The sequence below is a fragment of the Vicia villosa genome, unplaced genomic scaffold (genome assembly GCF_029867415.1).
Source record: "Vicia villosa cultivar HV-30 ecotype Madison, WI unplaced genomic scaffold, Vvil1.0 ctg.000032F_1_1_3, whole genome shotgun sequence".
Classification (NCBI taxonomy): domain Eukaryota; kingdom Viridiplantae; phylum Streptophyta; class Magnoliopsida; order Fabales; family Fabaceae; genus Vicia; species Vicia villosa.
Window position 1 is genome coordinate 109,698 of NW_026704967.1, and position 23,253 is coordinate 132,950.

At 33.4% G+C, this 23,253-nt stretch overlaps 2 protein-coding genes across 2 annotated transcripts; one reads left to right on the forward strand and one right to left on the reverse strand.

Annotated features, from left to right (window-relative positions):
* Positions 1-12,969: 12,969 nt before the first annotated feature.
* On the forward strand, positions 12,970-15,422 carry LOC131622565 (uncharacterized). The gene is made up of 9 exons (XM_058893602.1): positions 12,970-13,290; positions 13,388-13,453; positions 14,058-14,138; positions 14,249-14,302; positions 14,398-14,466; positions 14,545-14,607; positions 14,686-14,771; positions 14,877-14,942; positions 15,037-15,422. Exons 1-9 carry the CDS (start codon positions 13,072-13,074, stop codon positions 15,065-15,067), a joined length of 735 nt encoding a protein of 244 aa, XP_058749585.1. The 5' UTR covers positions 12,970-13,071; the 3' UTR covers positions 15,068-15,422.
* A 1,511-nt stretch (positions 15,423-16,933) lies between these two features.
* LOC131622564 (LRR receptor-like serine/threonine-protein kinase RGI2) lies at positions 16,934-21,041 on the reverse strand. The gene is made up of 2 exons (XM_058893601.1): positions 17,979-21,041; positions 16,934-17,666 (listed from the first exon to the last, which is right to left on the reverse strand). Exons 1-2 carry the CDS (start codon positions 20,797-20,799, stop codon positions 17,209-17,211), a joined length of 3,279 nt encoding a protein of 1,092 aa, XP_058749584.1. The 5' UTR covers positions 20,800-21,041; the 3' UTR covers positions 16,934-17,208.
* Between the last annotated feature and the right edge of the window lie 2,212 nt (positions 21,042-23,253).

Below are 23,253 nucleotides of genomic sequence, written 5' to 3' on the forward strand. Positions count from 1 at the left end.
TTAGGTCGACCTACACAACAACTAGGTCGACCTAATCTGTGAAAATGTCCCCAGAACGCATCAGAAGAGGATTCTGGTCGACCTACTCCTTCAACAGGTCGACCTAACTGGGAGCAAAATTCTGCAAGCTCTGCTAGGTCGACCTAAGCACTACAAGTGGTCGACCTAACTGATCAAGAATGCCAAAAATTCTGTTTCTCTCATCTCCAACTGTTAAGCTATCTTATATATTGTCCAAGGGTAATTATTCAATGCAACACCAACGACTGAAAGATACACAAATGCTTCTCATCTTCGTTCTTCATCATCTCCAACACAATTACACATAATCATTCTTGCGTTGCGGGTTAGTGATGAGTTCGATAACGTCCATGGAACGGAATTGAAGATTCCTAGTGGGTGAAGGTTTGTGGGGTTTGTTGGTGAATAAAATCTGCGGGTTTTGTCCTCCACGACGGGTGGTTCTTGGGGGTTTTTATCAAGAGACGTTCATTGAGGATTCGGCTGAGTGTAACGATTGAGGAACGGGGAGTTCAAGGAATCAAGACACTGCAGAAGGGAATCAAAGTGAAGCTCTTGGATAACCTTGATCTTGTTCAAGATTAAGGGGGAAGAAGATTCAAAGGATCGACATAATTGGTTTATCGTTTATCGCTTTGTTATCTTCTTTGTATATACTACTTTCAACATTAATGAAAGATTACCCAATTTCAATTTGGAATTGGGGGCAGACGTAGTCGTAGCGAGGACGATCGACGAACTGCCTAAACAAATATCGTGTTCTTGTCGCTTTTACCTTTTCATTTACATTCTGTTCATATTTGGTTATAATAGCAAATTGATCAACGATTTGAGTGTTAAGATTGTGAACTAAGAACGTTCATAAACATCACAATCCATCACACATTGAATTACCTTCAATTTGATCATTATCACCAAGTGTTTGTATATTTGTTTCTATCACTCTTACTGCATTGCAAACATTGTCCATCATACAAAAAGTTAATCTGATTTTAATAAGAGAAACGTCTTGATTCTGCAACATATACTCTTATCATTTACTTCAAGTCTTTGACTGGTTTTTAAACACATATATAATCGTTTCGATAGTGGTTCGGAATAGACGCGAGTCGATTCAGAATCACTTCCGCTGAAAAGTCGTTTAAATCCGTAAAACTGTGAACGATCTATTCACCCCCCCTCTAGATCCTAAGACCAGCGTCTAACAAACACATTCATCACTCCTTAGTTGTAATTTGTTTTTATTATAGGGTCTGATGTGTGGAAAACATGAGCAACCAAAGGTTTTGAGACTAGTATAATCTGGTAGTTTATTGTATAATGAGTGAAAAGGTGATGTGAACTCAGGATATGTGGATGTAGGAAGTCTATTAATTAGATACACAGAGGTAGAGAAGCTATGGTCCCAATACTTGATGGGTAGGTTGGCATGTGCTAGCAGAGTTAGTCCCATCTCAACAATAGTTCTATTTTTTTCTCTAAACTGTCCCATTTTGGTGGTAAGTATGAGGACAAGTGAGCCTGTGAACCATTCCTAATTCATTTAGATACTTGGTAAAGGGGCGAAATTCTCCCCCAAAATCTGATTGAACAGCTTTGATTTTAGTGTTAAATTAAGTTTGGACATATGTAACAAACTGTTTGAAAACATAAAGAGCTTCAGATTTCTGTTTTAAGAAGTATATCCAGGTGTATTTGGTGAATGTGTCTACAAAAGCTAGATAATAAGAATAGCCTTCACTTAAAGGATTAGGGGAGGGTCCCCATAGATCTGTATGTATAAGCTCAAAAGGTTTGGAATACACAGTTTGTGTTAATGGAGCATAAATTCTATGAGACTTCCCTATGCAACAAGAATTACAAAATTCAATAGTGTCTTTATTACTCAAGGAAATGTTACAAATTTCGAGTACATTTTTAACAGCAACATAATTAGTATGCCCTAATCTAGAGTTCCAGAGAGAAAATTTATTGAAACCTGAGTCTTGAGACTTGCTATTTGAGTTATTTACTTGAACACTAGCAGAGTTGACTGTAGGTTGTAAGGAAGACTCCATTAGTGGATTGTGGAAGCAATACAGTCCACTAGAATCAAATAAGCCCTTTAGAAGCACTTGTTTAGATGCCTGAGATTTGACATAACATTTGTCAGCATGGAACTCAAAAAATACATTGTTGTCTTTGGCAAATTTGGACACAGAGATAAGATTACGAGAAATGCTAGGTACATGAAGCATATTATTCAAAGATAGCACAGTGTGAGGTAAAGTATTGGACTTAATCTTTGCTGAGCCTATAGACTTAATGGGAAGACCTTGACCATTTCCTATTAGAACTTCATTAGAACCTACATAAGGATGATGACTATGAAAATAAGAGTTATGAGAGGTAATGTGGTGAGAGGCACCTGAATCTGCAAACCAAGCTTGTGATTCAAGGTTTGCAGGTATGGTTAGATCATCTTGAAGAGCCAGAAATGCTGAAGCTTGAGCTGATGTCGTGGCTTGATTTTTCTGCTCTTCATTGGCCTGATTTCCTTAAACATTTCCTCGAGTTCTGGCTTGAGCTGGTTCAAAATTTTCATCATACCTGTGCCAGCAGTCAGCTACAACATGCCCATACTTTCCACACAATTGACATGTTGTACGATTTCCTAAAGTGTAGGAGCCTCTGGCTCTGCCTCGTCCTCTGCCTCTGATGGTGTTCCCACGACCTCTTGCTGATTGAGGATTTCCTCTGGTGTTCTTGGCATTTTGATTCTCACTTGTGTGTGCTACATTGGCTGTAGCTGTTGTGAGTGAAAGTTCTTGACGATACTTGTCAAGTTGTGCTTCTTGTACATAGAGCAAGGCTTCAATATCATATAGTGTTGGGGGTTCAATTTTGCCGTACACCATCATAACAAACAGATTATATTCTTCTGGCAAACCCTGCAGTATAGCATCAATTTGGTCACGTTCAGAGATGGGATCTCCAATAGCCAGGAGTGAATCCGGTATAGCACGAATTCGTAACACATATTCAGAGATGGATCGATTCGCTTTCTTGGTAATCTTTAGCTCAGCACGCAATTGATGAACCCTAGCTCTCATTAGCGCATTGAAGTGTTTGTGAATCTGATCCCAAATTTGATAAGAGTGTTTGTAAGAAAGAACCCTAGGAAGAACTGTTTCAGAAATTGTAGATAGAAGCCATGTGAATAGAGCTTGATCTTGCACAATCCAAGCCTCATATTCTTCAGATTTGGTGTTTGTAATCCTGTCCTCATCAGTCTTGAACATTGGAGGAATCTGCGGATTCACCACAAATTTTTGAAGTTTGTGTGAAAGAATCACACCTTCAACCTGTTGATTCCAAGGAAGGAAGTTAGTTTCTTGAAGTTTGATGGAGAGTTTTGGTCCGAACACACTGTGACTCATGGCTCTTGCGAACTGCAACGAAGTTTGGCCGTGTTGTGAGCTTTGATCAAAGTTTGCCATGGTTGACTCTTCTTGGAAGAGAAGCAAGATGCGAGTTTCTCTGAAACTCAGGAACGATTGTAAGCGGAAGCGAGAAGAAGATGGATCTAGGCGATTAATACCATATTGAAACTGAAGATACTCATATGTATCAGAAAGTGCTCTGAACTTTTCTATACTTTGTATATTATTGAATGCTATGATTTTTAACTATTACATAAGGGTATAGCTCACTATATATAAGTGGCTTCACATTTAGTTACAATCTAGCTTTAGCATAACTACTACTAACAAACTTTAACAAGCTATATACAAAAGATAGAGTTGACTAAGTCAACATATACAAAAACTATATCACATCTAATAACGAGTAACATGTCAAGTAGGCTTTCAGACGTGATTCAATAAAAAATGTACCAAATCCTAATACATTAAGAGGGCCACTTATGTGCTTAGATGAAAATATAATTCTGCAGATAGCAATTACAATTATATTTGTGACAACACTTTTTCTATGTGGTTCAATATTTCTTACAAGTAACAATTATATTTGTGTTAGTATTTATATCTATATTATGATGAGAACAAGTTTTTTTTTAATAATTATTTTGGTGTTTTTGTGTGTTTGTTTTAAGTTTTTGTGTTATAGTTATGTTGTTTTATTAATATTGAAGAATAATCTACTGACATTAAGAGCTGTTGAAGTTTTATTATGCGTTGTTAAAAAAATATCTATCGCTTCTTTGGTAATTATTTTGTTCCAAAATCAGAAATGAAGAAGATTGCGGAAGCTATGATGAATTGAAGTTTCGTAATCGATTTAATGATGTGACTCCTTCACTACTACAAAATGTGCAAACAACAACGTCAAAGTTACTACGGTTCGTCCAAAACTGTGGTGACACTTCTAAACTCAAACGCTAACAATTGTTTTTTATTTTTATTAAAAAATTTAAGGCTATAATTACGGTTAACTACATAATCGTGGTGATATAACACAACTTTCCTGGATTGAGTTCTCTTGTGTGCCATTTGAGGTAATGATGGATGATTAAGACGTTGAGCTGTAAAGCATACCTGCAAAATATACTAAGGTTTCACCTTTGGTACCCAAATTTTATTGGGTCTAAGTGTGTTAGTTTCTCCATAATGCCTAGGGTAATTACCTTTAAACCTTTTCAATTTGTCAAAACAGAAGAGCACTAAATGGCCAAGTTTTTTTTGCTATGTCCGTATTTATAAACATGATGATTCTTCTTCTTGTGATCTACACCTATATTAGGTTTTCTATCCTTTTTAAATACTAGTTCATTCTTATTTATGGAAGGTCTTTGACTTGATAGGATCAAGTCAAGCTTTTCCTTCTCTTGGGTAAACTTACATAGAGTTTCATGTAATTCAACTACTTCCTTTTTCAAAGAGACACAAGTATCACAAGATTCATTTGAGTTTCTAATTTTAGTTATTTCTATCTTAAATTATTACTTCCTTCAAGAAACCCTAAATATTTCTGAAAGTCTAAGTTACATTTTCTAAGTTTATCATTTTCTTCAACCAACTTATCACTTATTCTAAACTTATTCTAAACTTTCACTCTATTGAGAGATATATAGAAACTCTTCTCTTGCTAGATAACACATAACCAATATCCATGGTCAAAAAATGATTCTTCCACTTGATACATGCAACAAAAAGTTCACAAAAAATATATCAGATTCCCTAATTTACCTTTAATATACCTCTCACATTAAATTTTTATATTTGGATATCCATAATAATGGTTTCTTGATAAAAGGTCGAAGATGATGAATAGTATTTGAAGAATCTCACACACACACACACAACTAATTCTCACCAAATCCACACTCTAGGAGGTTAAATTACAAGGTATCAAGGTTCTTGGTGAATGAAGAACACAAACTTGGGTTTTCTCAAGGTTCTTGGTGAATATCTTGAGATTGATCAATTTAATTCATGATTGATCATCTTTTCTCTCATGTTTTTTCTACAACAATCACACACAAACTGTGTAATAAAAATATTGATATAGTCACACCCACCCACTCTCTCTATATGTTATATGATAGACAAAAGTTAAGAGTAATAATGAGGTGCTAGAGGGTAGGTACACAAAAGAAAAACAAGACATAATTGGATTTTTTTGTCAAAGCCATGAGCTTATGATTTGAATCAAAGAAAAATGACTTGAATCAAAGGTTGGAAATTAGGAAATTTGATGTTATGATTCGATACACAACTCAACATCATGCTTCAAATCATCTACTTCTTATGATTCGAGTAAAAAAGTGATGCAATTCAAATCACACACTCTCATGATTCGAATCAAATGAGGCAGTACCAAATTCTAATTGTTAAGGAAATGTATGATTCGAATCAAGAATCACAAGAGTCTTGATTTAAGTATTCTAACTTATGATTCAAACTACACTCAATACATTGACTTGAATCAAATTGCTAGGCTAAAAAAGGGATCATTATCATGGATTTAAGTACCAATTTATTGAATGCGGAGGATCTCAAAGGTTCAATAATAAACATAGCCGAGGTGAACAAATACGAACGTATTAAAGCAAATTACAAAGTGCGATAAATCAAATAATGCCCATACACACAAATTGACAAAATCATAAATAAAGTAATATTGATTACTATACTTTCACTCTCCCCCTTTTTGATGTTTAGCAAATTTGGAGATATTATTTATTGATTTGATTTGATCAGTTATTTGAATATGAAAGAGAAATAAAAATCTGGGAATCCGGTTTTATTAACCAGCAATACACAACAGATGGTGGCACAATACTTTGATACTTGAGATAACATTTCTTAAGCTCTTACGCTCCCCTGCATTAAACACTTAATGCATGTAAATATATCAATAATATCTCGAAAATCTTCTCCCCTTTGACAAATATCAAAAAGAGAAAAGAAAAAAATATAATACGCAAACAGATAACCACGATAATCAAAAGCCAAAACACGATGTAATACAATAGCAAACTAATCAAGCACCAGAAAATTACAAACAAGCATGATAACAACATACACAGTTTTAGAAAATTTACAAGATAAGATATAAAATTTATGATAAGAAACAGAGGATCAAAATACTCAGAAAATGGCCAAAACAATGCCATAAAATATATTACTAAAGAACTTTCACCAGAAGCAATATTCAAAAAATAATAGAAAATAATATTCAACAGTAAATAGATAAACAACAAAAAAAATGAAAATGATTATATGTAATGTGATGCATGGTAAACTACGCTAAATCAGTAGAGAAAGGATCAGGAGTAGCAACATGATCAACTTCAAGGTTAAGAAGAGTCGAACCCAAAACGTGAGCTATGTCATCTTTCACAGAAGTGAGTTCAGCCAAAATCTTTGCTTCACTCCCCTTTGCTTCCTCTCTAATATTTTCTTACCATTCCTTAGATTCATGATTGCGGGTATCTCTGGCCTGGGATTTAGCTAAGATCTTGCTAAACCACTCATCAAAATAAGCCTTAGCATCACTATATAACAACCCATCAGGTGAAGTAGACGAATCTGATGATGAAACAATATCATCAGGAGAAGAAGAAGTCTTTTTTCCTTCTTGCTAATACTTCATATGAATCTTCAATTCTATCTTCGTAAACATATCTTCCATGGTTGTCCAAGAAGTAGTATATGTGAGGGCAATGAAGTGTTTCAACGATGTCAAAACGTGTCTTTCGAGTTTGGAAGTGACTCTAGTCGATATGACAAAGAAGGAAGCATGAAGGATCACAAAAAGTAGCATTTTTGAATGTCTCAGGTGCATAGGTCTACCTACACATTGTTTAGGTTGACTCATTGTTACAAAAATGGGCAACTTTGAATATTTCATAAGCTCAGGTCGACCTACACATTGTTTAGGTTGACTCATGATTTTTTGGTGCAGCCTCGGGAATACTTAGGTCAACCCATAGGTCAACGCATCCTGGAAATTAAAATTGCAAATCATAGGTCGACGCATGGCCCTATTTAGGTCGACGCATACTAAATTGGGAAAGCCTCGGGTTTGCTCAGGTCGACCCATAGGTCGACGGATAGCTTGCACTCTCATAATAGTCTCGGGTATGCTCAGGTTGACCCCCTCAGCTGCTCAGCTCGCTGTCGCTCAGAAAACTAGATTTTTGCTTTTCACTTGTTGCTTTGGCTTTGGATAACACATATAAGTCTGGTTGGTTCTTTCATTTGATCATAACAAGAAAAGTGACATAGATACACAAGGCTCTTATCATCTTTAACCTCTCTCTCATCCATTGACAACTACACATAACAATTTTTTTCAATCAAGGTGAGGAGTGTGTGTTGATAACGTCTGATAGTAGAAGATTGCGATCTTGTTCGAGTTAAGAGATTGTGGGTTTTTCTTGAATAAAACCTTAGGGTTTTGTCCTTCAAGATCATTGTGATTTGGGGGGTTTTTGACAATTCTTCGCTTCATCAATATTCATCTGTGCTTAAGGGATTGATAAATCATGGGTTCGCTCAACAAGGTAGCAACAATTGGAGGATAGAGAAGGAAGAATTTGGGTCACAATCTTGGGATGAAATCAACAGAGCAGAGGGTTTGAGAAACAAATTGGGTTCTCAATAAGGTAGCTACAACCGGAGGTTTATCAAAGATCGGTGACACACTTCGTTCAACGTGAATCAAGGGAAGAGAAGAGTAATTGATCAATTTTCGGCAATTGTAAAATTGTGTGTTGGTAACTATTCTTCTCTTGTAAACACTTTGCAATTCAATATCATATATCCTAATTCTAAGTTTAGAATTAGGGGAAGACATACCCTACGCTAGGACGATAAAGGGAACTGCCTAAACAAATCCTGTGTTGTTTTTCTTTATCGCACTTTACTTTCATTTATCATAATTTGTGTTGTTGTGTGCTGTTAGAATTTGGTGAAATTTTGCACACCAAGTGTTTGACAAAATAACCAACACACAAATTATTGTCGTAATTTTGAAATAGTCCATTGGTAGTAATAAGCACTAAAGTGACATAAGTAAGCTAATTGATAAAGCAAAAGCATTGATTTGCTTTTCATTGATCACTCGGTTTATCATATCTGGTTTTCCAATAACGGATTGTTTGTAGACGATTTCAAATTCGGGGTGCTTTCTTTTGAAATTTAAAAAGCGCTAAAATTAAAACAAGGGATCTATTCAACCCCCCTTCTATATCCGTCACATCGTCTAACAATAAACACCACGGTTATCGAGATAATATATCATCAACTCGATTGTTGACTTATCAAAAACCTTTGGAGCTTCATACAAATCAACCTCATATGAATGAATTCCATTCATTTCCAAGCTAAACTGAATAAAAGAGGAAAAGAACAACGATATCTTCGACCTTTTGCTACAATTATGATTTCTGTCCATGATGAACCTCACCTAATTACCTTTCTCTTCACCCAAGAGAAGCCACATTAGGTACAGATCAAGGTCATCAGCCCTACCCCAACTGCGAGGCTTTATGTAGAAAATATTTACAATGATCCAGTGGAGAACAATCATTTCTAACTTAACTTTACTGACTTGGAAACCAGCCAAATCCAAACAATTTTTTAAAACAAACTTTTAAATAGACTTCACAAAATCCTCCTTGTCAAAACTAGTATCATTTGAATGCAAACTTCTTTTCCTGTGTTTTAAAGATCAAAGTGATGCTCGAAATCTTCAAGAGTGAATTTAATTTTGTAATAAAAAGCTTTGATATGATGCAGGTTAAACTTTTTATTTACACCAATAGATTTCAGCAAGTTGTGATTTTCAAACGACTTAAGAAATTTCTGCTTCAACTTCAACTTAGAATCAACAATCTTACCAACATAATATTCAAATTCTATAGGCTTATACAAAAAGTTATCAACTTACCTCTAAAGCCTGTGCTCAAGTAACAGATGGCTAACCTTGTGAAAAACTACAAACAACTTCTGATTCTGAGCAATTGATGCAGACGCTTGAGCATTCAATTACTTACTCTGAGCACGATGCGCACGAGCATTTGGAGTCTCTTTGCTCACTTTCAGTTTTCACTGTGGAAATGATGGAAGATGAGTAGATGATGACGAAACTTGCCTTTTACCTTTCTTATTTTCAGACATTTTAAAATGGGTATGAGAGAGATAATGTAGTGTTATATTTGTAGAAGTCTTAAACTTGTAAGCAGACTACAAACAACTCATTCGCTCTTCTACATCTTTGTTTCATCTCAGACTAACATCTCACCAAGGCGAACCAAACTCGTTTCAATGCCTTATTCCAAATCAAGGCGAACCAAACTCATTTTAATGTCTTCTTCATCTGTAAAAAGACGATCTGAAAGACTATGTGGGTGGCATGCTCGTATGGTTTTTACCATTGCAAGAACATGCATAAGAGAGGGAGGCTTTTCTAAAGATTCTCATTTGGAAGGTATAACATACGTAGATGGTTGTTATTTATATTATATTTAAACATGTTTGCCTTTGTTTACACGATGATGATACATGCTATTTATTTATATAAGATGAAGACATGATGCAAGCAAAAGAAGTTTATGAAGTTGAAAATGATGATCGGAGCTGGATGAATGATTTGGAAACTATGAATTTGTTGAAGGAGTTTTGTGAAATTTCAAAGAAGAAGAATAAGAAACTACAGAAGAAACTCAATTCATCTTCCTACAATCAAGTTCATCAATCATATACTTTTCTTCTATGATATGTTCCTTATCCATCTCTTGTGTGATAAAGCTATGGTTGGGTAGTTCACTTGCAGAATCACCATTATCATTCTATGTCTTGCTAGGATCACCTGCATCTTAAAATTGAACCCTTCATTAAACCATACATCAAAACCTTCATTAAATTCATTCATCCTCTCTTTTACCTTATCACATCCTCATCACACTTATTTCCCTTATTTTTCTCTCCCACCCTATCCATAAATATGGAGTCACTTGTAGATGGTTCGAGCTCAATGAATATTTCAACATCAGACTTATTTTTTCGGGATAATAGCTATTTTGCCCCCTGCCATATGGACGAGGTTTGAAAAACGCCCCCTGTAAAAAAAAAATTTGGATTCGCCCCATAACATATGAAGATTCCCCTGTTTTACCCCTTCAAGAAATTTAATATTCAAAATTATTGAGGTGGCAACCATTTTTTTAAATTAATTATAATGACGTGGCATGCTTAGTTGGAATTTTTTATTATTTTTAATAATTTTTAATGACGTGGCAGGCTTAGTTGGAGTTTTTATTTATTTTTTATTTATTTTAATTCCATGTGGCATGTTTTATTATTATTTAATTATTTATTTGTTAAAATGTCAAATATTAAAGCCAAAATTTTGTCATCCATGGGTATTGAACCCATGACCTAGTAATTACAGGGGGGCACCACCAACCACTAGCTTACTTTACTTTTGTTGTTCAATTCTTACTTTAAGTATTTATATTATAGTAATTTCTGAAAATATGTTTATTAAATATTTATTTAGGTTCTTATATTTTAATATACGTTTTAATATTATTGTTAATCAATGGTAATGTTTTATTAACCAGTATATTAATGTTAATATATTTATTTAGGTTATGATTTTTTATAATATGTTTTATTATTATTATTAACTAATAATGTTTTATTAACTAATATATTAACATTAATATATTACATGAATTGCATATTTACTGATAAATATTTAAAAATTATTAAATATCATTGATATTTAAAAATGTTAATATTTAAATAACTTTAATTATTTAAATTATTAATTAAAAATAACATTAATAAATTAGTTTAAACTAGTTTATTACATTAGTTTAAAAGGTACATTATTTTTTTAAAACATAGCCTATGAAACATGATTAACAGTATATTTTAAAACATAGCTTATAAAATATGACTAAATTAATTTGGTTCAGTATTTTTTAAATTAGTTTATAAAACATAGCCTATAAAACATGACTAAATTAAATTAGTTTATGTAATTAAAACTAAATTAAACTAATTTAAATTAAAACTAAATTAATTTATATTTTAGAATTTAATTAATTTTAACAGTAAAATAAATATTAATTGTAATAGTATTAATTAATAACAATGTTAACTAATAACTATAATATAACTATTATATTTTAACTGATATATTTTATAATTTAATTAAAATAAATATTTAAGTAGATAAATATATTAACGTTAATATTTGACAAAAGTAAAATAGAACAACAAAAGTAACTGATAATATTTGATAAAAGTAGATAAATATAACTAGTTTATTATAATATAACTACTTAAAGTAAGAATAGAACAACAAAAAGTAAAGTAGCCTAGTGGTTGGTGGTGCCCCTTGTAATTACTAGGTCATGGGTTTAATACCCATGGGAGACAAAATTTTGGCTTTAATATTTGACATTTTAACAAACAAATAATTAAATAATAATAAAACATGCCACATGGAATTAAAATAAATAAAAAATAAATAAAAACTCCAACTAAGCCTGCCACGTCATTAAAAATTATTGAAAATAATAAAAAATTTCAACTAAGCATGCCACGTCATTATAAATAATTAAAAAAAATAAAAAAATGGTTGTCACGTCAATAATTTTGAATATTAAATTTCTTGAAGGGGGCAAAACAGAGGAATCTTCATATGTTAGGGGGCGAATCCAATTTTTTTTTTTTACAGGGGCGTTTTTCAAACTTCGCCCATATGGCAGGGGGCAAAATAGCTATTATCCCTATTTTTTCTCATTAAAATTTGATAGTTGAGTTGTATCCCCATCATTCTTAAAGGGTTTTAGATTTTCTTCCAACACTCATGTTTCTACATCATTTTTACAACCTCATCATCAAAATTTGAAGAAGATAATTAGTGGAATTGAGATAAAAGTCATAAAGAGGTTGAAATTAAATTATAATGGGTTGATCGTGAAAGTGATGTAGACATTCGTGAAAAAAAAGGTGAAGCAAGTGATGTAGTTCATGATGTTGGAACATACTATGTGCATAAAAATATCAATACCGGTATTCATAATCTATTAACAATATTCATAATCTATAATTGAAATTAACAAAGACAATATGGTGTTAAGAATTGTTAAATTTTTAAGTGATTAAGGAGGTTTCTAACCCCCGCAATATAACACATTTTTTTGCAGTCCAATACAATATTGATTTTAAATAACGTGGCAAGCAACATAGTGTGTCACGTCAGCTTCCGCTAGATCAAATAGATAGTAGGAACTAAAATTGTGGATGAAAAATTTTAAGAAGATCATTCTTTAAATTTTATTTTTTTTATAACTAAACTTGAATGTTGCGATATATTTACGAGGACTCCAAAAACATAAAAAAAACTATTATTTGATGAAATTTTTAAGGACTAAAGTCTAATTATGGTCTATTTATGAGACAAAAATGTATTTAACTTTGATTTTTTTTTTTTTTGGGCGTGGGATATATGGGTGGGGTGACCGGCGAAGAAGATGATGCTGGAAAATTGAGGCTGAGGTGAATATTGGAGTGAGTAAAACCCATTATGGCACTGAGAATCACTTCCTTTTCGTCACCGTTTGTTCAGTTAGGTTCTAATGCTTCTGGATTCTCACTCTCTCAATCATGCTCTATTTCCAAACATCCTCTGCCCTTCAAACTCAATACCAGAAGAAAATACTCACACCCCACAAGCTTCGTCGTTAGAGCTGCCAGGACTGAGTCTAAAGGTGTCACCTTGGGTTTCAGAGCCCCTCAATTTCAGGTTTTAGCCTTGGATTATCCCTTTTTATTAATTTATTTGTTCTTTCAAATATGAGATTAATTACTCTTTTTCTTTGGATGGATTGAAAATGATATAGCTTCCAGAGCCTCTTACTGGGAAGGTTTGGACATTGGAAGATTTTGAGGCTCATCCAGCTCTATTGGTAAGGATTCTTCATTCTTTCTGATTTTTTATCATCTTTCATTGTTCTATGTTAGGCATACTGAATATATAGTAAATATGAGTTCATATGAAATGTGACCATTTATAAATGCTAGTATGTTTAGTGTAATCTTATGAGAAAATGGAAAGTGCACTGATCATGTATGCCGACAAATAACAAAAATATTTTGAAATTAATTGTATGATTTGGCATAATGATGAGTTTTTATTTGACCGTAAAACTATTTTACACCGTCAACGCATGTCCATTATACTATAATCATATTCATTAATGAAAAGTGATTGAATTTGAATGTAACCATCAACGTCGGTGTCACCAAGTCTTCATTCATATAAGCTATTTAGGTCCAGCTATAATGTGCAAAATGTCCTTACTTCATGGACTATTTTGTTGTACGTGGGTAAGTTTTATCGACTGTTCTTGTGCTTATTCCCTATGAACTACTATATATTGCTTAAAACATGAGTGTTTGGAAATTCTAATTAAGACCTCTCTCTTGTTTTCTTATTTAGTGGAAACTATATCGTTCTCGATGGTGAATTGATAGTGTTTGTTTTATCTCCTGCTTTATGTGGTCATGCAGGTTATGTTTATTTGCAACCACTGTCCATTTGTTAAGTACCTGAAAAAAGATATTGTAAAGCTTACTAAATTCTATATGAAGGTAGCCAAACAAATTACCCTGGTAGAAATTTTGTTCTTTTTTTGGTAGCAGGTCCATATTGTAAAGTTAAAATCATTATAAATTTTTTTTTTCATCCGCTTTTTCTTCAGAAAGGACTCGCTGTCGTTGCTATATCTTCAAATTCTGTAGCTACACACCCCCAGGTAATAGTAACTATATATGAAATGAATCGTATCCCTGAATATAGCTACGTTGAAACTATTGAATGATTTGTTCAACTGGGGATTCTGCGCCACAGGATGGACCAGAATTTATGGCAGAAGATGCTAAATTGTTTGGTTATCCTTTCCCATACCTATACGATGAGGTATGATTCCCTTTAAAACTCTGATGTTATCTATGTCCGTAATTGTAAAACTCTTTGATGGAATGTTCTTTATTGCAGTCACAGGAAGTTGCACGAGATTTCGGAGCAGTTTGCACACCAGAATTTTACGTTTTCAAAAAGGTAATTACAGCCAGTTACTGTTGTCCTCTAAATGTCGAGGTATGTTGTATTTTCTATAAATTAATCAATTAGTAACAGGATGGTCGAAGGCCGTTTGAGCTGGTTTATCATGGTCAGTTTGATGATTCAAGACCAAGTAATAATAACATACCAGTAACTGGAAGGTTAGTTTCTTAAAACTGAATTAACATTTTACATTTATATGAACATTTTTAATCTCTTCAAAGTAGTTTAACCTTTTGATTTAATATGTTCATTGAATTATAAAGAGACTTGAGCTTGGCGATAGATCGTGTTCTGAGTGGCCAGCCAGTACCATCAGCGCAAAAACCTAGGTACTTTGTACATACAATTTCCCCTTTTGATTGTTTGAGAAAATTTCAAATTATGGTAACTGTCATGGTCATGTTTTCTCCTATTTGTATGAAGTGTTGGATGCAGCATAAAGTGGCACCCATGAAAGAAGTTTTGATCTGTACATTGTAGCTACCTTGTTCGAGATATCAATCAGTGAGTTCAAGTTTTCCTTTTGGTTCTATATTTATGTAATACATACACCTGTTTATTCTTTTCTTTCGGTTCAGTGATCTCGGTTACGTTGAATTCCGAAAGTGTCATTTGAAAGGAAATGGTGTAATATGTAATTCTTATATTTACTGAATATGTCATGTCATTTAAGTTGTATAGGTTGATGATTTAGGAATATATGTAATGTGAAAGCATTTAGTCCGAAGAGGTTCTGGTTTTCCTGTTCTCTGTTTCTTGTATGTTGTAAGTCGTTATATTAAGAAATTATTCTAAAATTCTTTTGAAAATGCAAACTTCTTTCCATGCTTGGCCTAACTCTGGTGAAGCAGCTGAATGAAGACAGTGACATTTGAAGTTTGAGAATAGATTTAACGTAAATGCTGACTAATTTTCTTATTGGTTAGAACCGAAAAAAACGGAAAAGAAAATCACTAAAAGGGGGAATATGACACTGAAAACGTGAAAGGGCCACTACTGTCCTTTCCTTCCCACTGTTTTGTTAAATCTAAAGTCATAAAATTATAACCTATGGTGTATGTATGATGATAATGATGTTACACATGAAGTTAACTGAACTGAGTACATAATATTTTTGGGACAAAAGAACTAGATACATACATTACCTTTTGATAGTTGCTAAATCCAACTCCCTAATATGTGTTTTTATTTATTTATTTAGGAGCATATAGGGGGCAGATTGAGCAATAATCTTCTTACCTTTTGTTCTGGGCCGGACCTAGGCCCGATTCTTAATGAACTCTATTACATAGATGTGTGTACAAAAAATGCACCGCCAACACACCCTAGTGTATCTGTTCTATCAATCCCTGCATTAGTAGCATCAAATGCCGATCTGTGAATCACGTCGAGGATCTCTCAACGGACTCGAGTAGTTTTTGGCCGATTCTTCTAAAACCCGCTTATATAAGGGCACATGCACCAGGAAAATGTAGACATTCTTCCATGTAAAACTTTTCATCCATCTCGTTTATTAATTGACTTAAACGTTGAAGTGTTTGCATGTACACCACCTCCTATCATATAGCACAAACCTCCATCCTCTTTCGCACTTCATCAACCCATGTTATTGTCGATCTTGGTCCACCTCATATCACACAACACCTTCCAAATAGAATAATTCTTGATTTTCATGTTTCTTGTATGGGAAGATAATGATTACTTAACATTGATGTTGCTTGTTTTTCTAACTAGGGGAGATATAATGAATTATAAGATGTATCAAACTATGTGTGGACCAAGGATGGTCTCCTATCACATGAATAAAAGCAAGACATCTTTTCAATAACATGGAGCACGACCTATCTTTATCTTTACATTAATAATTCTAAAAGATTGTGGCCCATATTTTTGCTTCTTTTCTCTTCATATTTTTTGTGCCCTATAACCTTATAATGCCACGAATGAAGACAACATCAACTCATTCTTGCTTTTTCTCTTGCCCATCTCTCCCCGTCCCTTGAAAACCTATGTCCCTTTATGAGGTCCCTTCTCTAACAAGTCATTCATTCCCAAGGTTAATTGAACCTACACCTCTTACAAGTACCACTTCTCATAACCACAACTTCTTTCAACAAGGGAATATTGAATATTAAAGGTATTCCAAAACCTACTTACTAAGGAAGAGAATACAACAAAATAAGACTCTCCGGCTTAAGGGTTAGTCTCTGCAGTTGCGCGCAGAGGATATCCGATTCATACTAAAAGAATACGACAAAATAATAACTAATATTTTTCAAAAAATAAATACATATATTATTCACAATTAATGATAAGCCCTTTGTGAACATTTGATTAGTTTACTTCTTCTGACCACTCATGTCGGCAAAAGCAGGATCATAGATTGGTATGATTGAGACTAATGCATCATTTTCTTCCTGAATTTTAGTGCACTCCATATTGAAAAAAATGTATTGCTTTTATTCATGTGATAGGAGAAAGATTTTATCTAAAAAAATAACACAATTGTAATATGGAATTTGCATAAAATATAAATACTATAATCTATACAAATAAATAATTTGTGACTTAAGAAATTAATAATCAATTTGTTGACTATGAAGAAGAAGATGATGATTCTATCAAAAGTTCACATGATCTTGAGAAACTAGAACAATGAACCGCTGCTTTTGGATTTGTAACCATGCCTTTATTATGCAGAAGATTGGGTTTATCTATATCATCATTTTCATGGCTAATCTCTTTGAGCATTGCTGTTACATCTTTCATTGTTGGTCTTTCTTCTGGTGATGGATTCACACAGAGAAGGGCCACACCTAACACTTGAAGCATCTCTTGTGTTCTTGTTCCACATTGCAATAGTAATTGCTGATCAAGAATAGATGTGAATTCGCTTTTCTTCTCTCTGATTTCGCCGATAACCCATGTTACAATGTGAGCATTCTCTGGAATTCTGTTATCGGTTGGTTCCATTCCGGTTAACATCTCGAGAAGCACGACACCGTAACTGTACACGTCGCTCTTTTCCGTGATCCTTGAACTGTATCCATATTCTGCAGTTTCACACATGATACTGTCATTAGCCAAAATGGACATAAAATAACCGCAACATGGTTTATTCTTATTAGACGACAATGTAAAACTAATTTATACTGACAATGCATGTTCTTAGTTCTCATTAGACCGATGTCCAATGTGAACTCATCATATTGCCTCGTAAACCTATGCGTTTTTTTAAAAATAACTGCATAATACTTGATTCTTAAGCTACTGATTTTTTAAATTCTTTTTGACAAAAAAATGATGCAAGACTGATAAGCTCGTATGAAATGGTCTTTTTCGAATCTTAAAAGTTTTAAACTCACCAGGAGCTATGTATCCGTAAGAACCTGCAACGACATGTGAGGCTCTTGAGCAATCTGAGGAAATGACCAATTTTGCAAGGCCGAAATCAGCAAGAAAAGCTTCAAACTGTGGACCGACCAAGATGTTGTTAGCCTTAACGTCGCGATGGACGATTGGAGGGATACAATCATGATGAAGATATTCCAAACCATAAGCTGTTCCAAGTATGATCTTATACCTTGCATCCCAATCCAAGAACAATCTCTTTTCATGGAGCAATCCAAACAAACTTCCATTACATATGTAATCAAACAACAGCAATCTAGTTCTTCCATTGTTGCAGCATCCTAAAAGTCTTACTATGTTCTTATGCCTTATCGATCCAAGCGTCTGAACTTCTGCGGTAAAAAAATCTCGCTCTGGTGGCTCTTCATTCTTTATTGGCCATAGCTTCTTCACCGCAATAATCTGTTTTGTCGGAGTCTCTACGCGGTAAACAACACCCGAGCAACCTTTTCCGACGATATTTGAATCTGACAACTTGGAAACCACATCGTTGATATTGAAGTTAAGCTTCTGGAATGGAGTGAAAGACCATTCCATTTCAACTTCATCGAAATTATTTCTCCCATAAAAACTGTCCCCTTGAATCCTTAGTGCTAAAATAACTCCACAAGTGACAATAGCAGAAGTTAAAATAACACCAAGGAAAGTGTAGATGATAATATTTCTTATCGATTTGTTTCCTTCGAGACTTCCGCTCGCACGACACTTGCTGTTAATGCAAAGATCAGGGTTGCCGGCGAATGCAGCAGAAGGTAAATCTTCGAAGAACTTCGTGTTGGGAAGAGTACCAGAGAATCTATTGTATGAAACATTTAGAGACACAAGATTATCAAGGTTACCAAGTACTAAAAGAGTACCTGTGATCTTGTTGTAAGATAGGTCCAAGATTGAAAGTTTTGAGAGATTCGAAAAAGTCTTTGGGATTGAACCTGTAAGAGAATTCCAACTCAAGTTCAATAGTATATCCAATCCTTGCAAGTAACCAATCTCGCTGGGAATAGAACCTATGATCTTATTGTTACTTAAGTCAAGCAACTGCAAATCCTTACAAAGTCCTAGCGACTGAGGGATCGAACCGGCGATAAGGTTTCCGCTTAGAATCAACTTATTTAACGACGTAAGCTTGCCTAAGCTCTTGGGAATGCTTCCGGTGATTCGGTTTGAAGAAAGATCCAAGACGTTAAGATCGACTAAGAATTTTAATGATGAAGGAATGGTTCCTTGAAGCTCATTTTTATGCAAGTCAAGCATTTCTAAATGAGCACAGTTACCTATCTCATAAGGAATATCTTCACTGAGTTGATTATCTGACAGCTCCAGAAAGGTTAAACTTTTCAAAAGGCCAATTTCTCGCGGAATTTGACCGGTGAAATTGTTTGATCCAAGTCTTAACCTGATCAAGCTTGTGCATTTTCCAATATCGGGCGGAATTTGACCTGAAAGACTGTTTGATATCAGCAACAGCTGAGTTAAATTCTGCAGATGAAAGAGAGAATTCGGAATTGGACCGGTGAGGAAATTGTGCGAAAGATCAACTGCTTCGAGTTTCTGACAGTTAGATAATTCTGTTGGTATATTTCCATTAAGCTGATTTTGCCATGCATAGAAAAGAGTGAGTTCCTTCAAGTTCCCCATAACAGACGGAATCTCGCCAGAGAATCGGTTATTATCGAGCTCAAGTTGCTTCAGCTTGGAAAAATTGCCAACATATGAAGGTATTTCGCCGTAAATGTTATTATCAGACAAAAGAAATTCCTCCAATGAGAGAAGATTACTTAGAGTCAAAGGTAACTTACCAATCAGAGAATTCAAAGAGAAATCAATCACCTTCAGATTTGTACAGTTTCCGAGGCTTTCCGGAATCGTTCCAGTTAAATTGTTCTTCCACAGCAGTACCCTCTTAAGGCTTTGCATGGAACCGAATTCGTAAGGAATTTTTCCAGAAAGCTGATTTTCATACAGAAACAAATCTTCCAAAGCTGAACAGTTTTGAATCTCTGCTGGAATTTGACCTGTGAGATGTGCTGTGTAGACTGAAAGTGTCTTCAGATTTTGTAGTTCTCCTATACTTGCCGGAATCTCACCGGAAATTCCAGTAACCGCAAGTCCGAGAAAAACTAAAGCCTTACAATCTGATATCTGCATTGGAATTTCTCCGAAAATACCTTGGTTTCCACCGGCTCGCAGCGACTCAAGAGCCTTCAACTGTCCTATTTCTCCAGGAATCATACCAGAAAGCTGGTTGTCAAACAGTTCCAAGTGCTGAAGCTTCGAACAGTTACCAATCGTGGTTGGAATTCCACCGTGTAACGAATTCGAATTCAACGATAACCATCTCAGTTCATATAACTTTCCTATTTCATCCGGTATTTTTCCTGTTAAACTATTGAAACTAAGATCAAGAGTAACCAGTGACGACGACAAGTTTCCAACAGAACTCGGAATCTCACCTGTGAGATTTCCATTCGAGATAACAAGAGTTCTAAGATGGTTAAAAGAAAGAAACTGTGTAGGAAACTCGCTACGAAGATCGATAGACGTTATTACGATCTCTTCAACAAACTCTTCTGCAGAACACTTTATATAATCCCATCTGCAAGGATTTCTGTGAGCTGGATCCCATGATGAGAAAGTAGTACTAGTGTCCGAGTTCGAAGAATTGAAAGTCGAAAGCCATGAAAGTAAAGAGAGACCTTCTTGGTTAAGAGAAGAAATGAATGGAAACAAAGAGATACTTAGAAACAAGATAAGAAAATTTAGTGCATTGTTCGACATGACTAGATCGGTGTTCAGCTACTGTTCTTCTATCTCATCTAAACATTAAACCAGCACTAGTTTTTCTCTGTATCATGGATATATTGATATTGAATATTGAAATTTTAGTATCTTCATTTAAAGTTTCACCAACGAAGACGTAGACCGTTCCTTTATCCTCAATCATCGTATTATTTATCTTTTATATTTAAAATGGAATTATAACAAGTTCTGGAACAAATAATTGACCAAACTTGATACAAGATTATGCAGTGTACAATATATATGTAATGCAAAAATAAAATTAAAAAGCATGTATGAAAATGACTGAAATGGCATTTTTAGTATCTAATGGGTCCTCTGCATGTGCTGTTATTTGTATGGAGATACCAATTGGGACAATACAAAAGGAAAAAAAAAACTACTATTATATGATGGAACATTCTTATGGTGCATAAACATTGACACATAAGAATGTACAATTCAGCAAACTTGTAGGGTAGTGTGGTTTATAGTCCCATCCTATCTATTTTCCTTATATTAATCATTTTTCACAGAAATAAATGAACTCATAAATCTCTATTCCATAGTTGTATAATAATAATAATAATGAAACTTTTAAACTAAACACTTGAACTCGAATGGTAAACGAGCTCCTGCTAGGGAACGAAGCTTCAAGAAATTGATGTATTTATTTCAAATTTAGATCTCTTACGTCAATTTTTGTTTATATTTGAGATTGGAGTAATACATTTTTTTTTAGTTTAATATAAAAAAAGAATAAGATGGATTTGCCGAAAGTATTCAATTTTGTTGTTTTCTTTTTAGGTGCAAGTGACAGAAGTTGCTATGAATTTTGTAAGCATTCATGATGATGGTTCATCTAACTTGGCATAAGAATCAAATATTGAGAAGGACTAAGCATCGTTAAATAAACAAATGTCGAAGTCATATATATAAGTGGAAAGTGGTAGAAACTAGAAAGTAGTAGAAACCACAAAAAGCTTCAATCTTTTCTGTTCATATATGCATGGTAGTAAGATAAGATCTCAAAATCACCTATTTGATGGAATTATTTCTTATAATGAAAGTCAGTGCACTTGTTAAATACATGAACCTTGCTCTCATTCACACTAATAATAAAGATTGTTCATGCTATGGTTCACAACCAAACTATATAAAGATATAGAGAAACTGAACCGAACCATTTTGATGTGTTCGGAGTCGAACTAAATCAAACCATTAGTTTAGTATATCAGTTATGAATTTCGAACCCTACAAAATCGTTAATAAATTATTTATTTAAGAGAACCTTCTCTAATAGTCATTATATTTTGAATTTTTTTTAATAAAAAACTATTTTAGGCAATTTATTTAAGAGAACCTTCTCTGAGTATTTTTTTTACATTATTTTATCACTAATATTTAGTGTACAAATATTTAAATTAAAATCATAAATTTATTAAAAATAAATTAAAAATCATACAAAATTAAATATTATTAGACGTCATATTTCCCATATTGAATTTTAGATTAATTTTTTAAAACCAAATAAAATAGAAATCAATTTTTTAAAAAATATTGTTCATATATAAATTCTTATTTTTGTAATACTAGTTTTTTATTTAATTTTTTTTTTACTATTTCATATGTTTATTTGTTCAAATACATGTTTAAATTAGTCATCTAAAATCAAATTATATTGGGTGTAATTTTTCTGAGATCAGATAGATTTTTTCTTCAAAATTGACTAAAACCACATTTCAAACACCTTTTATTTAACTTTTTATTACTTTATATTTGATTTTGTTGTTATTTTACATTTCTTAATTATAATATTTATAAGTTACTTGAGTGTTAAGTCAGAACTTGAACCTATGCTCTAAAATTTTAGATTAATTATCAATAAAATTGATTGTCAACAACAATAGTGAGACAATGTTTAAATATTGACTAGAAATTATATAATAAAATAATAATTAAATATTAATTGAAATATTTATTTCATTTTCAAAATAAAAATTATATTTAAAAAAACTTTATACTCAACTATAATTAAACTATTAAAAATAATTTAAAACAACTCAAACAAATGATTCTTAAGTTAAAATAAGAAATGTATACTCTATTTTAAAAATAGAGTTCAGGATGAAACATGAGGAAAATCCTTACCAATTAGATCAACCTACATTAATAATGATTGAGTAATTATTATGTGACTTTTTAACTGTGTGATAAAATAATTGTTAGAGAACTTTAATATGAAGAAAGCAAACAAAGAGGAAAATTTAAAAGACAGAAAAGGATCTGTCATAGCACGTACCTTACAAAGATGTTGAGTGATTTGGGGATGAAAACAAGTTGAGTATCAGTTTAGGGATTATGTAGGGTATACAATGTGGGGACAATTGATTCCCTAACCACAATTAAAATTAGAGACTAATTTTTACATTATTCAATGTCATTTTTTTATTC

What these genes read in the sequence shown, in the direction of transcription:
- LOC131622565 (XM_058893602.1), top strand. Translation starts at nt 13,072, where the DNA reads ATGGCACTGAGAATCACTTCCTTTTCGTCACCGTTTGTTCAGTTAGGT. An exon ending in AGGCTCATCCAGCTCTATTG is followed by an intron (nt 13,454 to 14,057) that starts GTAAGGATTCTT and finishes GTGGTCATGCAG; the next exon opens with GTTATGTTTATTTGCAACCA. An exon ending in CCATCAGCGCAAAAACCTAG is followed by an intron (nt 14,943 to 15,036) that starts GTACTTTGTACA and finishes ATTTGTATGAAG; the next exon opens with TGTTGGATGCAGCATAAAGT.
- LOC131622564 (XM_058893601.1), bottom strand. Translation starts at nt 20,799, where the DNA reads ATGTCGAACAATGCACTAAATTTTCTTATCTTGTTTCTAAGTATCTCT. An exon ending in TTACGGATACATAGCTCCTG is followed by an intron (nt 17,667 to 17,978) that starts GTGAGTTTAAAA and finishes GTGAAACTGCAG; the next exon opens with AATATGGATACAGTTCAAGG.